Genomic DNA, 23,364 nt, shown 5'->3' on the forward strand with positions numbered 1-23,364 from the left:
AGGTTTCCACAACACTGATAGGCCAGACAAAGAACCTACATTAGCTGGGCTCTGGCAGGAGCACGTTTGTGGTCCTGTACCTAGCATTGCTGCTGTGATGTCAATGCTGGGTTAGGAGGGGGATACAAATTCCCTGATAACTGACAAGGAAAGGTCATGGCATTGCTAACCAACAGATGACAGTTCTGACTCAGCTGCATGCCCAAAAGGAGCATAAGAAAACCAGGATTAAAAAAAAAAAAGAGAGAGAACTGCAGTGCTATTTATTTATTTAGATTTTGCTCACACCTTTTTCAGTAGTAGCTCAAGGTGAGTTATATTCAGGTACACTGGATATTTCTCTGTCCCAGGAGGGCTCACAATCTAAGTTTGTACCTGAGGCAATGGAGGGTTAAGTGACTTGCCCAAGATCACAAGGAGCAGCAGTGGGATTTGAACCGCTCACCTCTGGATTGCAAGACTGGTACTCTAACCACTAGGCCACTCCACTAGAATAATGAGTTTAGGCAGACATGGAATTCCACCTGTTTAGCAATCTTAGCAAGAAAGTATTTAAGCTTTTTTTTTCCCCTCCCTGACCTTCTTAATCTTTGTTCACAAGAACTGTCCTTTTAAATCACATCTATTACTTGACTGTGTACATTGATAGAGCTTTTCAAACATTAATAACAATGGAAGCAACATTTAATCAAAATACTGAGTTTAGTAGCTCATTATGTTTGCTATTTCTGAGTAAATGTCAGGAAGTTTGACATTGACTAAGATGCAGCAACATCATGTGAATGTGAATTGCAATGAATGGAAAAGCTGGAAGCAAAATAAATCAACTGTGATGCCTTCAATAAGGAAGAATATACCTTTAGTTTATTTAGATATCGTCTCGTGTGGACTACCAAAAGATCTTCATCGGTGGCTTCTTGAGCCTCCACGATGGTATCATCTGCAATTAGCTTTTCTTCTGCAACAATAAGTACCTCGTTAGCATCATAACCTTAACATCATGGTTCCACGTATGACGCTTTTTACCACCTATTAAAGTGCAGTTCACACTTTGTACAGTGACTGGCAGGGCACTCTGAACCCCAGCAACTATTCAAAAATCTACAATCCAGTATTTCAGCCTGGTAAGAATGACTGTGCTGCTTTCTGAAGAGACACAGGTAATTAAAATAAAATTGAATCAGAATTATAATTAACAAAGCTTTCACAAGTGGAGGTAGATGAGAATGGAGGGAAGAAAAATATCCAAAGAGACTTTCCTAGCCACAGTACGAATAATCTGTTTGCAAAATTCCCAGCAAAATACTACCACTTAATTCACCAAATCCTCGCAGCAGAAAATATTAAAATACAGACTATTTATTTTATTTGTTACATTTGTAACCAGCGCTTTCCCACTCGAGGCAGGTTCAGTGCGGCTTACATAGTAATGGGGTTGCAATGTATTGCAGAGAGAGTATAAGCTGTGGTATAACAGATTAATGATGGAGATGTGCAGATAGGTGGGATGCATAAGTAAGAAGGGTAGGAGAGGCAGGAGCATAGGAGTTTTAATAATCAGTGAACATTTAGGCTAAATTAGGACATTCAGCACTGTCAATCCCCTATTGATATTTAATTTGCTGAACCCTGAAAGGCGTTTTTACGGGGGCTCATTATCCCCTATCCTATTGATAACATTTAAAAACCAGACTAACCAGTATAAATAACTATTTTCCAAAATAACCCTTTTCAAGTGTTGTTATATAACTTCAAATTTCATTCTCAGTGGCACAGAAACTATAGATAAACGTATATTGCTAGTTATAAAACTGCAAACACAAAATAATAGTTCCTAATGACAATCAGTAGACTGAACTTGTTATTAAACTGTTTTTGAATGTGCAATTTTTATAGGTTTAAAAGAATCATATACAGGCACATGGCAAGCAAAGAGCCACCTTAAAGGTGGATAAAGGATTTAGCATACCCAGAACAACTGTTCCATTCTAGGAACATATAACAAAATTAGGGGACTTTAAGGCGCGGTAGGCCTAACACAGGCCTACCGTGTGAAACTCCAGAAATTCTGAACGTGAGGACAGTGCCAGGCAGACTTTTACGGTCTGTGTCCCACAAAGGACAGGACGGATTCGGATAGGCTTTGATGGCAATTCCAGTAGTTAAACATAAGGACAGAGCCAGTCGGACTTCTATAGTCTATGTCCCAGAAACAACACAGAAAGACCATGATCGAGTATATAATATCACGTTCATTGTTAATGAACCTTCCTCTCCCACCCTTCTCCGCACTGTCTTGCTCCTTCTCCTGCTATCCGCGGGAGACATCAATCCCAACCCAGGTCCCCCACACTTGTCCTCGCCCTCACCTCATCTATGCAAACGTTCCCGCGATAGCTCCAATCTCATCTCTATCCCCCTACTGCCTCCCCTTCTCGTGCGCCCTGTGGAACACCCACTCAATCTGCAACAAACTTCCCTTTACCCTCTTCATCTCCCATTCCCTTCAACTGCTTGCCCTAACTGAAACCTGGCTCACCCCTGACAATTCTGCCTCAATCGCAGCCCTATGCCACGGTGGATATCTTTTCTCCCATTTGCCCCGCCCAGCTGGCCGCGGTGGCGGCGTCGGGCTACTACTTTCGCCCTCCTGCAGTTTTCAACCTCTCCCTCTACCTCAGTCTCACTGCTACTCATCCTTTGAAGTTCACTCCATCCGTCTATTCCACCCACTGCCACTCAGAGTTGCAGTCATTTACCGCCCCCCCCCCCCCCCCGATAAATCCCTCCATTCCTTCCTTACCGACTTCGATGCCTGGCTCACCGTTTTTCTCGAGCCCTCATCCCCATCCCTCATTCTTGGTGAATTCAATATTCACACTGATAACCCATCCGACTCATATGTTTCTCAGTTCCTCACTCTTACCTCCTCCTTCAACCTCCAACTGAGCCCCACCACCTCTACTCATAAATCTGGCCACTGTCTTGATCTCGTCCTCTCTTCCACTTGCTCTCCCTCCAATTTCTGCGTTTCAACTCTTCCTCTCTCTGACCATCACCTAATCACATTCACACTTCAGCACCCTCCCCCTCAATCTCGCCCGACACTAACTACTACGTCCAGAAATCTCCAAGCTGTTGACCCCCCCCCCACCTTATCCTCTTGTATCTCTGACCTCCTCCCTTCCATCTTGTCCTCCAAATCTGTTGACAAAGCTGTCACCAATTACAATGCCACTCTCTCCTCTGCTCTTGACACCCTTGCACCGTCCATCTCCCATCCCACAAGGCGTACCAATCCCCAGCCCTGGCTGACCCCTTGCACCCGATACCTTCGCTCCTGCGCCCGTTCGGCTGAACGCCGCTGGAGGAAATCTCGCGCCCATAATGACTTCATTCATTTCAAATTCATGCTATCCTCCTTCCAATCCTCCCTATTCCTCGCTAAACAGGACTATTACACCCAATTGACTAATTCCCTCAGCTCTAACCCTCGTCGTCTCTTCGCCACCCTCAACTCCCTCCTCAAAGTGCCCTCCGCTCCCACTCCCCCCTCACTCTATCCGCAATCTCTGGCCGACTACTTCTGTGACAAGGTCCAGAAGATCAACCTTGAATTCACCACTAAACCTTCTCCTTCTCTTCATCCTATAACCCACTCTCTCAACCAACCTACCCAGGCCTCCGTCTCCTCTTTTCCTGCTATCACCGAAGAGGAAACCGCCCATCTCCTCTCCTCCTCGAAATCCACCACCTGTTCCTCAGACCCCATCCCCACCAACTTACTTAACACCGTCACTCCTACTATCACCCCCACCATCTGTCATATCCTCAACCTCTCTCTCTCTACTGCAACTGTCCCAGACACCTTCAAGCATGCCGTGGTCACACCACTCCTCAAAAAACCATCACTTGACCCTACCTGTCCCTCCAACTACCGCCCCATTTCCCTCCTACCCTTCCTCTCCAAGATACTTGAAAGCGCCATTCACAGCCGCTGCATTGATTTCCTCTCCTCTCATGCCATCCTCGATCCGCTTCAATCCGGCTTTCGCCCCCTACACTCGACAGAAACAGCACTATCTAAAGTCTGCAATGACCTGTTCCTCGCCAAATCTAAAGGTCATTATTCAATCCTCATCCTCTTCGACCTGTCCGCCGCTTTTGACACTGTCAATCACAACCTACTTCTCGACACACTGTCCTCCTTTGGGTTCCAGGGCTCTGTCCTCTCCTGGTTCTCCTCTTATCTCTCCCATCGTACCTTCAGAGTGCACTCTCATGGCTCATCCTCCTCCCCTATCCCGCTCTCTGTTGGAGTTCCCCAGGGTTCTGTCCTTGGGCCCCTTCTTTTTTCAATCTACACCTCTTCCTTAGGCTCCCTAATCTCTTCTCATGGTTTCCACTATCATCTTTATGCTGACAACACCCAGCTTTATCTCTCCACACCAGAAATCACTGCAGAAACCCAGGCCAAAGTACTGGCCTGCCTATCCGACATTGCTGCCTGGATGTCCAACCGTCACCTGAAACTAAACATGGCCAAGACGGAACTTATTGTGTTCCCACCCAAACCCACTTCTCCTCTCCCTTCACTCTCTATCTCAATTGATAACACCCTCATCGTCCCTGTCTCATCTGCCCGCAACCTTGGTGTCATCTTCGACTCCTCCCTCTCCTTCTCTGCGCATATCCAGCAGATAGCCAAGACCTGTCGCTTTTTCCTCTATAACATTAGCAAAATTCACCCCCTCCTCTCCGAGCACACCCCTCGAACTCTCATCCACTCTCTCATTACCTCTCGCCTTGACTACTGCAACCTACTCCTCACCGGCCTCCCACTTAGCCATCTATCCCCCCTTCAGTCCATCCAGAACTCGGCCGCACGTCTTATCTTCCGCCTCAACCGATATACTCATATCACCCCTCTCCTCAAGTCACTTCACTGGCTTCCGATCAGATACCGCATACAGTTCAAGCTTCTCCTACTCACCTACAAATGCACTCGATCTGCAGCCCCTCCTTATCTCTCTACTCTCATCTCCCCTTATGTCCCCACCCGTAACCTCTGCTCTCTTGACAAATCCCTCCTTTCAGTACCCTTCTCCACCACCGCCAACTCTAGGCTTCGCCCTTTCTGCCTCGCTTCACCCCATGCTTTGAACAAACTCCCTGAGCCCATACGCCGGGCCCCCTCCCTACCCATCTTCAAATCATTGCTCAAAGCCCACCTCTTCAATGTCGCCTTCGGCACCTAATCACTACACCTTTTCTCAGGAAATCTAAACTACCCCAAGTTGACATTTCGTCCTTTAGATTGTAAGCTCTTCTGAGCAGGGACTGTCCTTATTTGTTAATTTGTACAGCGCTGCGTAACCCTAGTAGCGCTCTAGAAATGTTAAGTAGTAGTAGTAATTTAATCTTAAATTGAGAATGAATTTGACTGTTGTGCAGACTGGATGAACCATTCAGGTCTTTATCTGCCATTACTTAAGGGTCCTTTTACTAAGGTGTGCTGAAAAATGGCCTGTGGTAGTGTAGGCGCGTGTTTTGGGTGCGCACAGATCCATTTTTCAGCGCATCTGCAAAAAAAATGGACGTGCAGCAAAATAAAAATTGGTGAGCGTCCATTTTGGGTCTGAGACCTTACCGCCAGCCATAGACCTAGTGGTAAAGTCTCACATGATAACTGGGCGGTAATGACCTACATGCATCAAATGCCACTTGGCGCCCGTCCAATACGCACGAAAAATGAAATTACCACAATAGTTACGCTGTAGCTGGGCGCTAACTCCATTTTGGCACGCGATGGATGCACGTAGACGCTTATGCAGCTTAGTAAAAGGGCCCCATTATTATGTTATTAGTTTGGCCAGCAGTGCACTATTCCTGCTGTAAAAAATATATATACATTTTTGCCATTTTCCTGTACAATTTCGAGTTCAATGTGGCTAACAAGCTCAAAAGAAGTCATTACAAAATATGAAACAAAATACTTAAACCTACACATATCAATAAGGAAAGAAATGTAAATATATAAAGAATTCAATAATAAAGCATAATGGGGAGAATGGAAGGGGGAGATTAGATACTAGGATCAATAGACAGAAATTTTTTGAAAAGGAAAGATTTCAAAAACTTACAAAAAAAAATCATGATGAAGGATTGTATGTTTTTCGGCAAGGAATTCCACCATTTAGTACCTTGGTATGAAAAAGTAGCTGAATATATAGATTTAGAAACTACATTCTTACAGGTAGGAAAATGGAAGGTGCATGTAGGTCTCTTGCACCAAAGATTGAATTGCGAGAAGGCAAAGTAACAAGGGGCAACATGTGGAGGGGCATAATCGAACGGCGCCGGCCAAATAGATGGTCGGGCCATCTTCAGGGCCGGCTCCGCAAAGGGGTGGAACCAACTGTATTTTTGAAATACGGTTGGGGCCGGCTAAATCGATTGCCAGGTTTAGAGAAGATGGACGGCTTCGGTTTTCAGCCATAATGGAAACAGGGCCCGGCCACCTCAAACCCGGCGAAATGCAAGGCATTTGGTCATGGGAGGAGCCAGCATACCAACCGGGCAACCTAGGGGGCACTTCTAGAAATTAAAAAAAAAAATAGCTCCCAGGTGCATAGCTCCCTTACCTTCGGTACTGAGCCCCCCAAAACCCACACCGTTACCATAGCCCTAAGGGGTGAAGGGGGGCACCTACATGTGGGTACAGTGGGTTTTGGGGATTTTTGGAGGGCTCAACATTAATCACCACAAGTGGAACAGGTATGTGGGGATGGGCATGGGTCCACCTGCCTAAAGTGCACTGCACCCACTAAAAACTGCTCCAGGGACCTGCATACTGCTGTCAGGGAGCTGGCTATGACATTTCAGCCTGGCATACAGACTGGCAAAAAATTTTTTTAATGTTTTTTGGGTGGGAGGGGGTTGGTGACCACTGGGGGAGTAAGGGGCGGTGATCCCCGATTCCCTCCGGTGGTCATCTAGTCAATTGGGGGACTTTTTTGAGACTTTTTATTTTTTTTATTTTAATTCTCTTTATTAAATTTTTCATCTAATTACATTCAATACACTAAGATATTTGAAAACTTACATATCATTTATAATTCAATGAAATACAAGGAAATTGTAGTCTAATTTTTAACCACGTTATTACAGATCCAAGATCAAGGTAATATTATTGGAAATAGTTTAAAAGAAAACAAAAACAGTTTTCAAAAGAGCAGAAGTTACACAAACCATTGCAATCAGGCTACAGCATTTATCTCTGTTACTGCTACTGGGGGGGTTATTCATTCTCTCTTTAGCATCAACAAAGTCTTTTAGTTTCTTGGGGTCAAAAAAAAGACCACTGGGGGAGTAAGGGGAGGTGATCCCAGATTCCCTCCGGTGGTCATCTGGTCAATTGGGGCACTTTTTTGAGACTTGGTCCTAAAAATAAATGGACCAAATGCAGCCGACAAAATGCTCGTCAGAGCCGGCCATCTCGTAACCACGTCCCGCCCCCACTCCACCCCCGTTCCACCTTCTGTACCCTCCCTTGAAGGTTGGCCAGCTCCGAGACGAAAAGCAGGTGGCGCCAGCCAAAATCGGCTTTCAATTATACCGCTTTAGCCGGGATCAGGAGATCGTCGACCATCTCCCGATTTGTGTCGGAAGATGGCCGGCGATCTCTTTCGAAAATAAGCTCAATAGTCAGGGGCAATACCATATAAAAGCTGAAATATGAGAGCACAGGCTTTGAATACAATCCTGGCCCTAATGGGAAGACAATGCAAATGCATCAGCAAAAGGAGCAGCCCTCTCAAAGCGTGGTACATGCATGACAAGTCTAACCGCGGTATTTTGGGCAGTTTGCAATTTCCTTAAAATACATTCTTTACACCCATTGGGTCAGAAACTCTGCTAATAAATAAATAAATCAATCAATCACATTTACTCAGAGGACTCTGCCTTAACATAAAAGCATCACAACAGGTCCCTGGAAAGCTGGCCATTAGCAGAAGACAAAGGCAACTGCACGTTTAGGCAGTACTGCTTATTATTCTGGAAAATGACCTAGACTTCTGAAGAAAACAAGTTCATGTGAGTGCAATCAATAGCCATAATCGCACTGTGGAAATGAGCTCTCTCTTAAAAGCTCTTTTGCACCCCACCACTTCTTCTGCTGATTTCTTTTCTTTCAGTAGTAGCTCGAGGCGAGTTACACTCAGGTATAATAGGTATTAAGAGAATGCAGTCTAGCATGTAGGTGAGCATGGAATCCATAAAATGATCTGACATATATACTTCCTTCCAAAGAAAAAACACTGTATCTGCCAAAATTGCATAATATGAGTTACAACCAGTTTTGGATTCTTTGCACCAAGTTGCACTTAATTTATTTGGGCGTCGAAAAATGCATGTTAAGTGCTATTCTATAAACGGCGCTCCAGGTTGATCACTATTTATAGAATAGTGCTTAGTGCCAGGACCAGCGCCCAAATTTAGGTACAAGGATTTGGACCAACAGAACTCTGGAGTAAATCCTCACACCTAAATTAGGCACAGATTCCCCAACTTCTACAACACTGAGTGCAATTCCTAGAAACGCCCCAACCCACCCATGAATTTCCCACTTTTTGGATGCACACTGAAAAACTGACATGCACATCTTTATGGAATAGCGACTATAAAGACGCGCATATAAATTTCGATTATTGCCAATTAGTACCAATAATTGTTAGCGCCCAATTATTGGCACATGCAAATTGGGCAAGAACCCATACTTACACACCCAATGTTTTCAGCAATATTTATTTTATTTATTTATTTGTTACATTTGTATCCAAGCGAATCTACTCTTACAGAGTGTGGGATATCAAAAAATAGGCAGAAGGGGGGAAGAGACCTCAGACCAGGAGCGTATCTGCGTGCGGCCACAGGGGCCTGGGCCCCCGCAGATTTCGCCCTGGACCCCCTACTGCCGTTAACCCTCTCCCGCCGTCATTTACCCCCGCCGAGATCCGCTTCCTCCTGCCTGCCGGTGCCTTTTACTTAAGCTGGCGGGGGAACCCAACCCCCGCCAGCCCAGCCGAGGTTTTATTTAAGTTTTCTTCCTCGTGCTGTGCTGTTAAAAGCTGCATCCCTTCCCTTCCAGTTTCGGACGGAGTCTGACGTCGCAGCACGTTGTGCGACGTCAGACTCCGTCCGAAACTGGAAGGGAAGGGATGCAGCTTTTAACAGCACAGCACGAGGAAGAAAACTTAAATAAGACCTCGGCTGGGCTGGCGGGGGTTGGGTTCCCCCGCCAGCTTAAGTAAAAGGCACCGGCAGGCAGGAGGAAGCGGACCTCGGCGAGGGTAGGTGACGGGGGGGGGGGGGGGGGGGGGTCGGCGACGGCAGCGGCCGGGGGGAGCTATAATGTGCCCCCTTACTCTAGCCCCTGCCCCCCTACCGCTGAACCTCAGATATGCCCCTGCCTCAGACAGGTGACAAACAGCAAGGTTGCTGAAATTACTCATAGAGAGTCACCGTTTTATCTTTAACTCTAGACACCACCACTGCCTCGGTGGTAACAACATTCATTTATAAGCATTCTAATTTAAGTGAAATATTTTATCTTTCGAAATCCTCCAACTTTCCAAAGATGACTCAAATGTTATGATCGAACACACACAAAACTACCAAAAAAAGAATAATAGATTTTAATAAATGGAAAGATACACAAAACAAGTTTTTGTATGTTTGGCTGTAAGATTTTGGCTACCTCATAGGAGCCCTTTTTCTCTTTGTTTGCAAATATTATGATCGTATTTACAGATGTGACAACCACTTATAACAAAAGCTACAATCGTGCCAGCATAGCCCATTGGTTTGATATTCCTTACAACAGTCCCCCTCCCCATTTTCCAAGCAGTTATTTACCTTTCAAAAAGTTTATAACTTTCCCCCATTTTCCAGCATCAAATGGATGTAGTTTCTCAAGTCCCATGAACGTGATGTTATATTCTGGAGAGTATACAATAGGCCAGCATGTGGATGGAACATCACGATACAACCGAGTTTCGTGAGGCCTAAAAAATTAAAACAATTATTGCAATTCCCAAATATACTAATGCAGATATAGAACGCAGATACATTCTCAATAAATTACACTCCACAAAATATCCCCATTCCAATGTACTGTTACAGAGAAAAGCATTATCAGTAACACCATTTTATAGGTGTGGAAATTTCTATGCTGGTCTACCCAAAGAATCAGAGAAGAAAACAGCTAAGCTGCCTGGGTGAGCCAAACTGAAGTAAAAGGACCCCTGCTGTAGCATTGGTGCATGGGTTTGGTGCAGGCACCCTTTTACTACAGCTGGTAAAATGAGTTTTTTTTTTTAAAGAAGGAAATGACCATGCAGTAAGTTAAGCACTTGCTGCATAGCCATTTCTTGGGGGAGCCCTTACCGTCTCCTATTTAGGAGGAGCTATGGGATCCCGCGCTAACCCGGCAGCAGTGGTGTAGCTATGTGGGGCCACGGGGATCTTGGCCCCCTCAAATTTTCTCTGGGCTCCTGGTTTTGCTGGCAGAGGTCCCCAACCCCACCAGCTGAAGCCTTGCCCAGCGCCACCGCATTGCCTGCCCTGCTTTTTCTTCCCCCTCACGTCCTGTACACTCCTGTTAGTGATATTAAGCATGCTCAGTTTAAGGAGCATGCAGGACGTGAGGGGGAGGAGAGAGCAGGGCAGGCAACGCGGTGGCGCCGGAGACCGGCGCTAGACAAGGCTTCAGCTGGCAGGGGTTGGGGACCCCCACCAGCCAAGGTATTTGCTGCAGCAGTGGGTGGGGAGAAGCAGGGGCAGAAAGATAGCAGCGGTGGGGCGGCAGACCAAAATTACCCCACCCCGGGCTCTGGCCCCTCCCACCACGAGGTCTGGCTACGCCCCTGCCCGGCAATAACCAGGCAGCACTGACCGATCACCACCGGATAAGCCCCGGGCAATAAAAAATAATTCTGAACGCCAGAAATGGTGTGCAACACACACTGGACCTACTGCTGGGCTCCTGCAGTAACCTAGCAGTAGGGCATATTTGCCTCATGCCTTTGCCCTACCGCAGCTTTGTAATAGAGCACCTTAATATGTAAGTCACAATCATTTTCCAAATAAAACAAAGTTGACTTATATACGTGGCTCCACACATATTAAATAATTATGCGAATGTAAATTAGTTGTGTTACTCAACAGTTATTGCATGATGGAAAAAATAATCTGACAGCTTATGAAGCTAGAATGTCATCCAAGACTCCAGAACAGATGAACGAACTGATGAATTTAAGCGCAATTTTTATTTTAAGGATACACAAAGCAATAAATGGTATACCCGACAAAAAAAAAATGTTAACATTCAACTGCAAAACTGACTTTCCTTTTATGGTGTATTTGTTATAAAATCTTACTGCTAAGAATGATTTTTAGCGACCTCCTGCATATGCCGGCATGGTGGGGGAGGGAAAGAGAAGATTCAAGGAGAAGTGATAGCTGGTGCCATCATTCTTTACCAAAGAAATCAATGCAGTAAGACTAAAACAAGAAACAGGGCTCGAGGGCCGCTACTGCAAGCACCCAACAACAACGGCAGCAAAGGGGCGAGGAGGGTTGAAGTGCAATACATGACACCAGCATAGTACCATAGAAATCAACACGCGCAGCAGTGAGACGGTGGTGCCTGTAGCAGGTGCACAGCAGTGCGCGTCCCGTCTACAGTAGGAAGTGCTCTGTCTTGTACACAAACAAGGTCTATACTTACATCCCCCTCCTTCAGCAATCTCACGCAGCTACAGTAGCCGAGCGAGCGGAAGAGAAAACAAGCGAGTGACGTAGCGGAGGTGGGGCCAGGCCTGCTGACCCGCCCCCTCCCAGTCCCTTCCACTGACTGTATCGCGCGGGTGGATTGGAAGAGGTGTCACACCTCTGAAAAGGGTCGCAGGGCTGCAGTAAGGTGCCACCTGCTTTTTTTTTTTTAATGGCGGTGGGAATGAAAAAGCTGAGCACAACTGTGCTGATCGTGTGCATATGTAACCTTTTTTGTTTTTTAAATAGGGTTTTTTGGTTCCTCATCAGGGATTCAGTGGTTGGTTCGGTGGGGGGTTGTGGCTTGAGGATGCTTTGGGTTAGGTGGTCTGAATCTGCACCTAGAGCTGTCAACTGGGTGTATGCTCCGGGCGCGCGGATGTGCACAGGAGAGGCCCGGAAGTGTCACGGTAACCGAACCTGGTCGGGCTTCACCCAGAAATGTGTGCGGCTGCTTGTGCACCGGAGCCTGTGCTGAGGATCCACGGGATCCGTCCTTTACCTTCTTCCTTAAAAAGTGGGCTTGATCATGGGCTGTAGAGATATCCGAAGTAGGAGGAAGAGTGAAACGTGCGTGCACCAAGGAGGTTTAATAAACCTTGGCATGCACGGCCTGGAGTGCCGCGAGAAAGCACGGTAGATTATAGCCAGGTGTTGTGCGCTGGAACCGGGCGGCCGTGGTCCAAGAAGGCCGATCTCGAAGCGAAGGCATGTGTGCAGAGGACAGGGGGCAGAGTCGGGTCTAGAATGGGACCAGAGGCAGGACGCGGGCGACTTGAGGAGGAGGTGGCCAGAGTAGTTCCGGACTGTTAGTTATCCGGCCTATATTATCAAGCAGGCATTGGAGCTCGGATGAAGCGGAGCCAGACTGGAACAGAAAAAGAATGGATATGAGAAATATAAGCTTGTGTGTATTTTCTAGGGCACTATAAAAGCTAATGTTTTATATTTAGCTTGAGTTCAGTGATAGGATAGGTGGGTGGGGTGATTAGCATAGGCGGGCAGTGATGCGGCTGGAGAGCTGAGGAGAGTGAGTTTGAGCTAGAAATGAATGGAAAATGGGAAGAATTAAAGTGAGAAATTCAACATGCTTCAAATATATGTTTATGAAAAGCGATTTCAGATGATAAATAGGAGGCATGGGATTGTGTCTTAAAACGAGCGAGTACTTTACCTGTATTGCCATGGAAAAATATCAATTAAAAAAAAAACGAATGTGTATATGAAAAATTGTAAACACTGTAAAGTTTTACAGAGGCAGAGAAGATAGTTCTGCAATAGAAGCTAGAGTCTATATATGGCACCTGAAAATTTCACACGAAAAAAAAATATGCCCATATTTTATAGAATAGGCTTAAATTTCTGCATGGAATATAGAATATGCTAAGCGCCTCTCCATTCAACCAAATTAGTCGTGGACATTTATTTATACTCCATGTTTTACATGGCATAAATCCCGACTCCTAAATTAGGCACAGAGCAGGTGTATTCTATAACCTGCATAGATATTAGAAACACCCATGCCCCACCCATAGCCATGCCCCCTTTTCAACTATGCAACTTAGAATTTAAGCGCACCACATTACAGAATACGCTTAGCGGAGTTCTGTGTGTAAATGTTAATACCAATTAGTGCTAATTGCTTGTTAACATCCAATTGACAGCGCTGATTAGCTAGTTAACCAATTAAGTTTACATAGAATATGCTTCGATTTCCGTGTGGAAATTAAGGCACAATATACAGAATCCTGACAAGAAAGTCTAACAAAATGCATAATGATGCTGATTGGTTGCACAGCCTTGGGTGGGAGAACACTGACCTATTTATGTGGGTTTTATTTTTTAAATGCTTTGATTTGATCTGTTTGACAGTTGGGGCTCTCCTAAGACAAGCAAGATACAATAGGCTTACATGCCATTGCCTCAGTGGAGCCCTGGTGAGAATACTTTCCAGTTTTACACAAACTTTTGTGAACATTGCACCAAGGCAGTTGCTATTTTTTCATAGAGCTAAATAGTTGCACTGTCCAAGTGCCCTCCCAACTCATGTCAGTATTTTCTTCACTATCAAGTTTTTCATATTTTTTTTGTTTTAGGACCCTTCTAAATTACCATTATTTACCTCCCTTAGGTTTTTCAGCACTTTAAAAAGTTTCCTTTGTTTTCTGCAGCCCAGATCTCAGGCACCCAATCAGGTAAAATTTTTCATCATGTCAAATTTCACTGAGGGTATTTTTCCAGATATGTCCCAGAAAAAAAATGCCAGCGACTTAAAAAAGTGTCCTAGGTATAACAGGATCATATCCAGTACAAATACTCACGATTGGTGCCTGCAGTGTTTCAAAGTCGATCACGATTCCTCTTCTTGATTCAGATGTTCAGAGTAGAGGCCGACTAAAACAGAATCAGCAGCCGAAATTTTCCATTCAGTTTTGGCTCTTTTCCCTTCCCCAGCAGAGAGCAGGTCCTCTGGGGCCAGCTGCCGCCAACCCCTGCCTCTGCCCCTCCATCACCCCAAAACACTCCCCAGGCCTACCTTAATGGTCTAGTGGTGGGCCCCTCTTTGGGCTGCCCAGGCCTATTTTTAGAAACTCCTGGTGCTCTAATAGCCTTTTCCGGGCAAGAGTAATCTCTAGTCACTCATGCCTCTGCCAGTTCCTCAGCCAGTATGGCTGCTGGGACTTCCCACAGCAGCCTCGCGAGACTGCCGCAGGAGGTCCCAGTGGCCATTTTGGGATTGGAACCAGCATAAGTAGGAGTAATCTTCACTCATTGCTTATGCTGGTTGCAATCCCAAAATGGCCACCAGGAAGAGAGACTGGAGATCACTGTTGCTTGGAAGAGACCACAATATCACCAGACTGTCACTGTCAATTTCCATTCTTTTTTGACAGTTTTATAAAAAATTGAGAGAAAAGACCTCAAAAATCTTTGAAACAGAATGCAATTTTCATTGCTTCTACATTTCATTCATCAGTCTAAAAAAAACAACAACAACAAAACCCTTCCAAAATTATAATTGTGTACGCTGGTCATTCAACATGCAAAATTGTGGTAAGAACATGAGAACTGAAATGTTCCACAGGGTTCTTTCTCCTTTATCACCAATTTTATTTAATATATACATGACTAACACGGATTATGGTTTCTCATAGCTGAGCGTTCATTTTTACTCTTGTACAGATGATATGTTGCTCTTGGTGCCAGCAGATGAGAATTGGTCTGTTATGACATCAAAGGTAGTTAAATGTTTAGATTTGATTCAATATTACAGGGCAATTCTTGGTTTCAAGTTGAATGCTGATTAAAAAAATTCTTCCGGATAGCTCGAAAGGGCGATCCAATTCCTGATTCTATTTATGTCTCTAAAAATAAGACCTTGAAATTTAGTTCTTCCTCGAGGATCTTAGGAATTATTTTGGACTCTTCCCTTTCATTAGAACCTCAAATAAATAATCTCACACAGTTCTTTTTAAACTACTACACCAGTTACGTCATATCAGATGATATCCTGAGGGATCTCATTTTGGCACGTTGGTACGATCATGTGTTTTAAGTCATCTAGATTATTGTAATGCTTTGTACGTCCTATTTCTGTTAAGCTTGCATTCTAAGCTTCAGTTATCAAAGAATACAGTGGCTAAACTTAGGTCTTAAGAGGCATGATAGTGCCACTTTTGCATTTCAATCTTTACATTGGCTCCGTAACCATCTCAGGGCACTTTTGAAAGTAGCATGCTTGGTTTATAAGATATTTGATGGTTCCTCTCCAGCGTATTTTCTAAATTTGATTTATTTTCCTCATTTATGAGATTTTTTTGTGTAATAGAGATCAGTTACGTTTAATATTGCCATCTTTTCTTGGCATTGGATATAAGAAAACACTGGAAACATTGTTTTTGTGCCCCTCAATTTTGGCTCTCTTTACCAATGGTCCTTCGAAATTCCTCTGGATATCTTCAATTTCGCAAAAAATCTTAAGATTTCTTTAAGTGTATTGTACCTTAAATCTGTATTTTATGGTTAGGGCCCTGTTTACTAAGCTGCACTGTAGGCGCGCTTGCGTTTTTAGCGCACACAAACACTAGAAATACCCGTATATTCCTATGGGTGTCTTTAGCATTAACTCATGCTCATTTTTAGCATTCACTGAAATGCTAGCGCACCTTAGTAAACAGGGCCCTTAATCTGTTCTTTATATTTCACATTGCTTAAGTTGATCGAATAGATAGTTTATGACAAAATACATCAATTATACAATCCCAAATCTCAATTCAGCCCTACTCAAAAATCAGAATTCATAGGCCATTACTCTGGCATCTGCATTTCTTTTGCAATAGATCTTGACTCTCATATCAGTAGTAGAGGTACACCAGAATTAGCAGGTATCAGCAGGTCAGATGTTGAGAATGCTAGGCCACATGGTCTCTACTGTCCATATAACTCCATTGGCATGCCTCAACTTCAGTCAGGCTCTATGGATCCTATCCAACCAGTGGACACAAGCCACGTGGAATCTTCAGGAAATCATCTCCATCACTACTCCACTCTAGGACTTACTGTCCTGGTGGATGGTCCAATCCAGTCTGGCAAAGGGTATTGCATTCCAAATTCCACATATCCAAAAGGTATGGGTTGGGGAGTTCATGTAGATAGATTTCACAGTCAGAAAAAGTTTCATCAGATAAACGTCCGGGAACTAAGAGTGATCTGTAATGCGCTAAAGGCTGCTTATCCAATCAACTTGTTCTAATTCAGTCAACATGTAGTACAGATCCTGAGTTATTAGTATTGGAAAATAATCCAGTCTCTATGGATCTTCTAGAGGGAAAGTTCCAGAAGAAGAGGGAACTATATCTGCTTTGGTTAATAGGTGGCTTTCCGGATTATGATTGTGGAAAGGTTTTGTACCTCTTGTGCCAGGAACGAGTCAGAATATGGAAGTGAGCCATTTGTCAGAGGATGTCCTTTAGAGCCATATATCTGGCAGGGAAGGACAACTGTCTGGCAAACAAGCTGAGTTATTTTAATTTTATTTTTATTTATTGCACTTGTATCCCACATTTTCTCACCTATTTGCAGGCTCAATGTGGCTTACAAAGACCTGTTATGGCACGCCATTCCAGGGTAAAAGATACAATTGGTGTAACAAAAAGATTAGGCGAACATAAAAGACTAAGCAACAGTTATAGACAGAAGACTGGTGGATGGTCCAGTTAGATCCTGCAAACTCTTGTGTGCACCTTAGACAAGGGCATAGCATATTTTGAGTCTGAATCTTTTTGCTACTTATTACAACAACAAAGGTTCCTCAGCTCTGTTCCAGACTAAGGTAACACAATAGACAAGGCCTTGGATGGACTTCTGTATATGTGTGTTCTCTAATTCCTCTCTCAGCAAAAACTTCTGAAACTTGTCAAGCAGGATTGACGGACTTTGATTCTGATAGCTCCCCTACTGCTTCAGGAAAATAGCTTTGCTAAGAGCAAATTAAGAATTAGTAATATTGAATGAAAATAAAAATCTTTTGAATGAATGTTTCATAGTCTCAAGTAGAATTTCAGAGAAAAAAACTTGGATTGATTTTTATATCTACAAAGCTCTGAACTGGAGAGGGAATTTATTTGGGGCTTTTGAGATGTAAAGTTTTACTAGCAGACTGACAAGTTTTGAGATAGGCAGTATTGAATTTTTGATTGAAAGTTGTGACTGTAAATGCTGAGTGGGAAAGAAAGTTGTTGGTAAAAAAAAAATTCTTGAATAACTACGAGGCATATTTTCAAAACACTTTGGGAGGCTAAGTTCCATAGGTTTCCTTTGGGAGGCTAAGTGCTTTGAAAATGAGCCTCATAGTAACATAGTAGATGACGGCAGAAAAAGACCTGCACGGTCCATCCAGTCTGCCCAACAAGACAACTCATGTGTGCTACTTTTTGTGTATACCCTACTTTGATTTGTACCTATGCTCTTCAGGGCACAGACCGTATAAGTCTGCCCAGCACTATCCCCGCCTCCCAACCACCAGCCCCACCTCCCAACCACCGGCTCTGGCACAGACCGTATAAGTCTGCCCAGCACTATCCCCGCCTCCCACCACCGGCTCTGGCACAGACCGTTTAAGTCTGCCCCGCACTATCCCCGCCTCCCAACCTCCAGCCCCGCCTGAAAATTCTGACCTAAAGTCAAAAGATCAGGTTTCTTAAAGAGAAACACATTCACATATCCTTAAGTCTGTGCTGGAAAGAAAAGTGTGTTGAGTTATCTTCGATGGGAATACAGTAAGGTGGATTTTAGTTAGGGAATACTGTTTTATTTATTTTTTATTTTAAAGGGTAACTAACCTGATCACAAAGGGCTCCTTTTTGGTAAAAAAGCTGTGGTAAAAGGGGCCCTGTAGTAGCATTGGCATTTGGATTTCCCATGCGCTGATGCCCTCTTTTCCCACAGCAGGTAAAAGGCTTTTTTTTTTAAAAGGGAAATGGCCCAGTGGTAAGTGAATCACTTGCTACATGGTCATTTCCTGGGGGAGCTCTGAACTGCCACTCATTTAGGAGGCAGTAAGGGCTCCTGCGCTCACCTAACGGTAACCAGGCAACGCGCAGGGCTGCCCAATTACTGTCAAGTAAGCCCCCGGCACTAGAAAATAAAAATGCATTTTCTAGTGTCAGAGTTGGCATGCAGCAGAGGGCAGGACAACCACCGGGCTCCTGTGGTAGCCTGGCGGTTGGCCCAATTTGCAGCATGCCAGTTCGACGGTAGCCCTACCGCTCTTTAGTAAAAGGACCCCAAACAGGTCTCCTTCTTTAGGAACACATTTTATTAGCTTCCTCACCTTTAGAGTCAAGTTTTTAACATCAGTAGGAACTGCAGAAAATCCAAATTCATGGGCATCTGAATTTCAAATAGCATTGGCATTCTCCAAAAGAAATATAGCCTTAACAAGAGAGAAGAGATAACATAACTGAGAGTGAAAAGTGTATATTGGTGTGTGTGTGTGTGTATATATATATATATCTCTATATAAAGGGCAACCCCAACGTTCTGAAGCCTCCACGGAAGTTGAGGCGCCCGAGATATCCGGTGTGCCCTGGAGTGTCTGCACCGCCCTCGCGTCAAAATGTCATGACGTCGAGGGCGGAGCTATAACACTCGAGGGCTGCAACGCGAGGTGAACGCGAACCCCGAACAAGGCAAGTAGCTCGGAGGGAGGGGGGCCCCTTGCTAGCGCCCGTTTCATTGCACTCAGAAACGGGCATTTTTTCCTAGTATATAATAAAAACTAAGAAAAAAATTGAACAGAGAGTTCAATTTTTTTCTTAGTTTCTATATTGTCTGACATTAACTCTTGAAATTATTGTACAATCTAATGTTCTTTAGAGGTTTGCCATTGTGGTTACTGAAAAAGGCAGTGGTTCCCAAACCTGATCCTAGAGGCACCCCAGTCAATTAGGTTTTTGGGATATCCACAATGAATATTCATGAGAGAGATTTGTGTTCAGTGGAGGCAGTGCATGCAAATCTCTCTCATGAATATTCATTGTGGATATCCTGAAAACCTGACTGGCTGGGGTGCCTCCAGGACCAGGTTTGGGAACCACTGCTCTAAGAGAAAGTGTATGTTGGTTTAAGAGAGGTTTTTGAATATCACATGTAAAAGTTCACCTGAAACTTTCATAGTATTTGACATTTTTTACAGTACATAATGGTCTTGTTTATTGTGTCCTTGGTGGGGAAAAAAATGTTAAATAAGGATAATGTAAAGCAAAACAAACAGACATTTGATTAAAGAGAGAGACTGAAAAGTCAAAATATCAGGAAAAGGAAGACAACATAAGTTATTCATAAATACACAGCTGTTGTTTTATTACAGGGATTTAGCCAGAATTCCAATTTTGAGAGGACCCAGGGGTGGACTGGGGGGAGAGTATTTCCTCTCGGCTCTTCTCTCCCTCAGCTCCTCCTCCCCCCCCCCCCCCCACTCATACCGTTGGTGGCGGAGATTCTGAAGCCCTGTCAGTCAAACAACTGAGCATGCCTGGAAGTGCCAGCATCCATGGTTGAAGCACCCCACTGGCTTCCATGCTGATGAGGTTGCGTGGGCGGGGGCTCAGTCGAGTGAATCTCTTCAGCTGGCAGGTCTTAGGCATTGCTACTAGCCCGTGCTGCAAATTTGGAGGGGGCCTGGTCCCAAAGCCTAAGACACCCCCTCCCTCCATGGCTATGCCACTGTCTTATTACATTTCGTTTTAGACAATACCAATCTGAAAACACCATATCCAGTGTGTTCCCTGATCTAGATTTCTGCTCATCCACTCAAAGATATTGGTCAGAAATGTTAGACCTGATCTCCCTCTGATAAAAACAATGTTGCATAAATCTTGTTGGCAATCTGCTGCCTGAGGCAAGGATGAGATAATGCCCCCCTCCCCTGCAGCACCACCCAAAAGTTCATGGTTAGAGAGTGTGGAGCACCTCATACAGAACACTGGTCAGGCAATTCCCCAAGAAAAAAAAAAGAATACAATTTATATTCCCAGACTATATAATAAAGAAATTAAAACTTTACAATTGCTGGTAATCCTCACTTAAAGAAAGAAAAAAGTATTAGTTAAATTATGTAGCTTAGGATCTAATTTAAAAATTGTTGACACTGCATCATCATATTGTTAATTATCAACATCTATTCTGCATCCACAGAAGTCCGCATCATCCAGCAGTAGGCACAGAGAAGAACTAGGCCATTTCTTTGTAGAACTAACCATTTAAAAAAATGCCCGAGTTGGGTACCTTCTAAGGGACAACTTGAACCCTTTTTCCAGTTTCAAGTGTGTTAGGAAGTAATACAAAGGCCTACTAAAGTTGATCAGGGCCTCAACTCAGACAGTGGAATGGGGTGGGCTATAGGAGCTTCTTCAATATTTAGTCTAACACATTATCAGAGAGCTTGGGGGGTGTGGCTGGAGATTGGTTTGCTTGGCCCCTCCAACCACAAAGATGTTCCGCTGCCCCTGCCAGAACTCACACAACAAGGAGTCTACTCAGAAAAGAGCAGCTGTGTAAATAAAGTAAGTATTGCAATGGGCTCCAGAATATCAGTACACCTACTGGGAAAATTGAACAAGTTGATTTACCAGAGATCCCTACATAGAAGCTCCATGTGAACAGAAATCCTAGCCTTGGTTATGCACTGAACACAGACCCTTACCAATCTAAAAGAATAATTTGTACTGTCAACATTCCATGGCTGGCTGACTGTCTGGGTTCGTAACATTCTGACGTCAGCAAGCCTCCAGCGTTCCATTCCCCCTCACTGTACTGCCCTCGCGTAAAGACACAATTACATTAGAGGGCAGCACAGTGAGAGGGAAGGGAGCACTAGAAGCGAGCTGACGTCAGGATGTTATGAACGCAAGCAAGACAAGTGAAGGCAACGGAACGCTGGACATGGAGGGGAGGACAGAATCACGGGACATCAAGGGGAGGGCAGGGCAGAGGAGAATCGCTGGACATGGAGGGGATGGGAGGGCAGGGCAGAGGAGAATCGCTGGACATAGAGGGGAGGCAAGGGCAGAGGACAATCACTAGACATGGAGGGGAGGCCAGGACAGAAGAGAATTGATGGATGGGAGGAGAGGAGAGAATCACGGGACACGGGAGGGCAGGGTAGAGGAGAATTGCTGGACATGGAGTGGATGGGAGGAGAGGGCAGGATAGAGGACAATGGCTGGACATGGAGGGGAGGCCAGAATTGCGGGACACAGAGGGGAGGGCAGGGCACAGGAGAATCACTGGACACCAAGGGGTGGGCAGTGCAGAGGAGAATTGCTGGACACGGAGGGTATGGCAGAGCACAGGAGAATCGCATATGGAGGGGAGGTCAGAATCATGGGATACGAAGGGAATGGGAGGGAAGAATTGCTGGACATGGAGGGGATCGCTTTGACAATAGCCTTAAAAACAATCACCATTACAAGATAGCCTTGCTAGCGCCCGTTTCATTTTTTTGAGAAACAGGCCTTTTTTTTTACTAGTTTTAACATAAATTACCACAAACTATAAATAGAAATATATAGACCAACATTCAAATAAAACACCTAGAAGCCACACACTACATAGAATTCAACACGAGAGAAATAGAAACAGCAATGCATCCTTTCTGTACTGTATGAAACAAAGACAGCAGATGGAGAAAAAAGAAAGAACCTTCTTTTTGGAACTTATATTTGTTGTCTTGCCATTTTATTTTTCTAATTGTCTTACTTGCAATCTTTGGTTTCTACTTTCCTCAGCTCTTCCCAGAATTTTCTGTTCATTTGCCATTTCTTTTCTGTCCTGTCTTCACTGCCTCCCTTCCCTTCATTTCTGGCATTAATCTTCCTTCCACTCATTTTTCCTGCTTCCATTTTTTCTGTCTTTTCTGCTCAGAATGTAGCCTGGTATGGCTGCTGGCCCAACCATTAGAAAGACAAGGAGGTCACTTAGGGCAGCAACTTTATTTGGATTTTGCTCATGTCTTTTTCAGTAGTAGCTTAAGGTGCGTTCCTTCAGGTATAGTAGGTATTTCCCTGTCCTTGAGGTAACAGAGGGTTAAGTAACTTGCCCATGATCACAAGGAGCAGCAGTAGGATTTGAACCAAGTACCCCTGGATGTCAATTTAGGTGCTCTAACTAACCACTAAGCTACATAAGAATAGCCATACTGCGTCAGGCAATGGTCCATCTAGCCCAGTATCCTGCTTCCAACAGTGGCCAATCCAGGTCATAAGTATCTGGCAGAAACCCAGTTAGCAGCAATGTTCCACTCTACAAATCCCAGGGCAAACAGTGGCTTCCCCCATGTCCATCTTTCTTAATAACAGACTACAGATGTTTCCTCCAGAAACTTGTCCAAACCTTTTTAAAACCCAGATACGCTAACCGCTGTTACCACATCCTCCAGCAGCAAGTTTGACAGCTTAACTATTTTTTGAGTGAAAAAATATTTCCTCCTATTTGTTTTAAAAGTATTTCCATGTAATTTAATTGCATGCCCCCTGGTCTTTGTACTTTTTGACAGAGTGAAAAATCGATTCAACTTCTACCCGTTGTACACCAATCTACTTCTCTGCTCCACGTCTACTCCCACTTCGAATGGTGGCAAAGAGCAGCTCAAGGATAACAGGAGATGCATGATGTCACAAGGCAGAAGCCATCCTCTCCAATGTTGCTGCTATCATCTTGGTACACCCAAAACAATGAAATTGATAGGGCACAAGCTCCGCCTTCTGGCTTCAGCCCACATAATAGGCCAGATAGACTCATGCCATCTCCTGTTATCAAACCTCCTTGGAGCAGCTAGTGTCGGGTTTTCAGGATCTCCCCAATGAATATGGATGAAATCTATTTGCATGCACTGCCACTATTGTATTCAAATAGATCTCATCTATATGCATTTCAGAAATTCTGAACACCCAACTGGGTGGCAGCCCTTGAGGACCGAGGTTGCCTATCCCTGGTCTAAGCAAAACAATAATCCTGACAGCCGCATAC

At 44.4% G+C, this 23,364-nt stretch overlaps 2 protein-coding genes across 3 annotated transcripts in view; one reads left to right on the top strand and one right to left on the bottom strand.

The window, feature by feature from the left end:
- Positions 1–11,821, bottom strand: part of HDAC11 (histone deacetylase 11) — a 56,661-nt gene extending 44,840 nt beyond the window's left edge. For both annotated transcript variants that reach the window (XM_030207766.1, XM_030207767.1), the window contains exons 1-3: positions 11,792–11,821; positions 9,919–10,067; positions 858–958 (exon numbers count right to left, since the gene is read on the bottom strand). In XM_030207766.1, the coding sequence (XP_030063626.1) occupies positions 858–958; positions 9,919–10,067; positions 11,792–11,793 (252 nt within the window). In that variant the 5' untranslated portion in view covers positions 11,794–11,821. The remainder of the gene's footprint in view (positions 1–857; positions 959–9,918; positions 10,068–11,791) is intronic.
- Positions 11,822–16,288: 4,467 nt separating this feature from the next.
- The window catches only part of NUP210 (nucleoporin 210), a 214,077-nt gene continuing 207,001 nt past the window's right edge, over positions 16,289–23,364 (top strand). Inside the window, 1 exon segment of the mRNA XM_030206772.1 lies at positions 16,289–16,431. Coding sequence (XP_030062632.1) covers positions 16,289–16,431 — 143 coding nt within the window.

The sequence above is a fragment of the Microcaecilia unicolor genome, chromosome 6 (genome assembly GCF_901765095.1).
Source record: "Microcaecilia unicolor chromosome 6, aMicUni1.1, whole genome shotgun sequence".
NCBI lineage: Eukaryota > Metazoa > Chordata > Amphibia > Gymnophiona > Siphonopidae > Microcaecilia > Microcaecilia unicolor.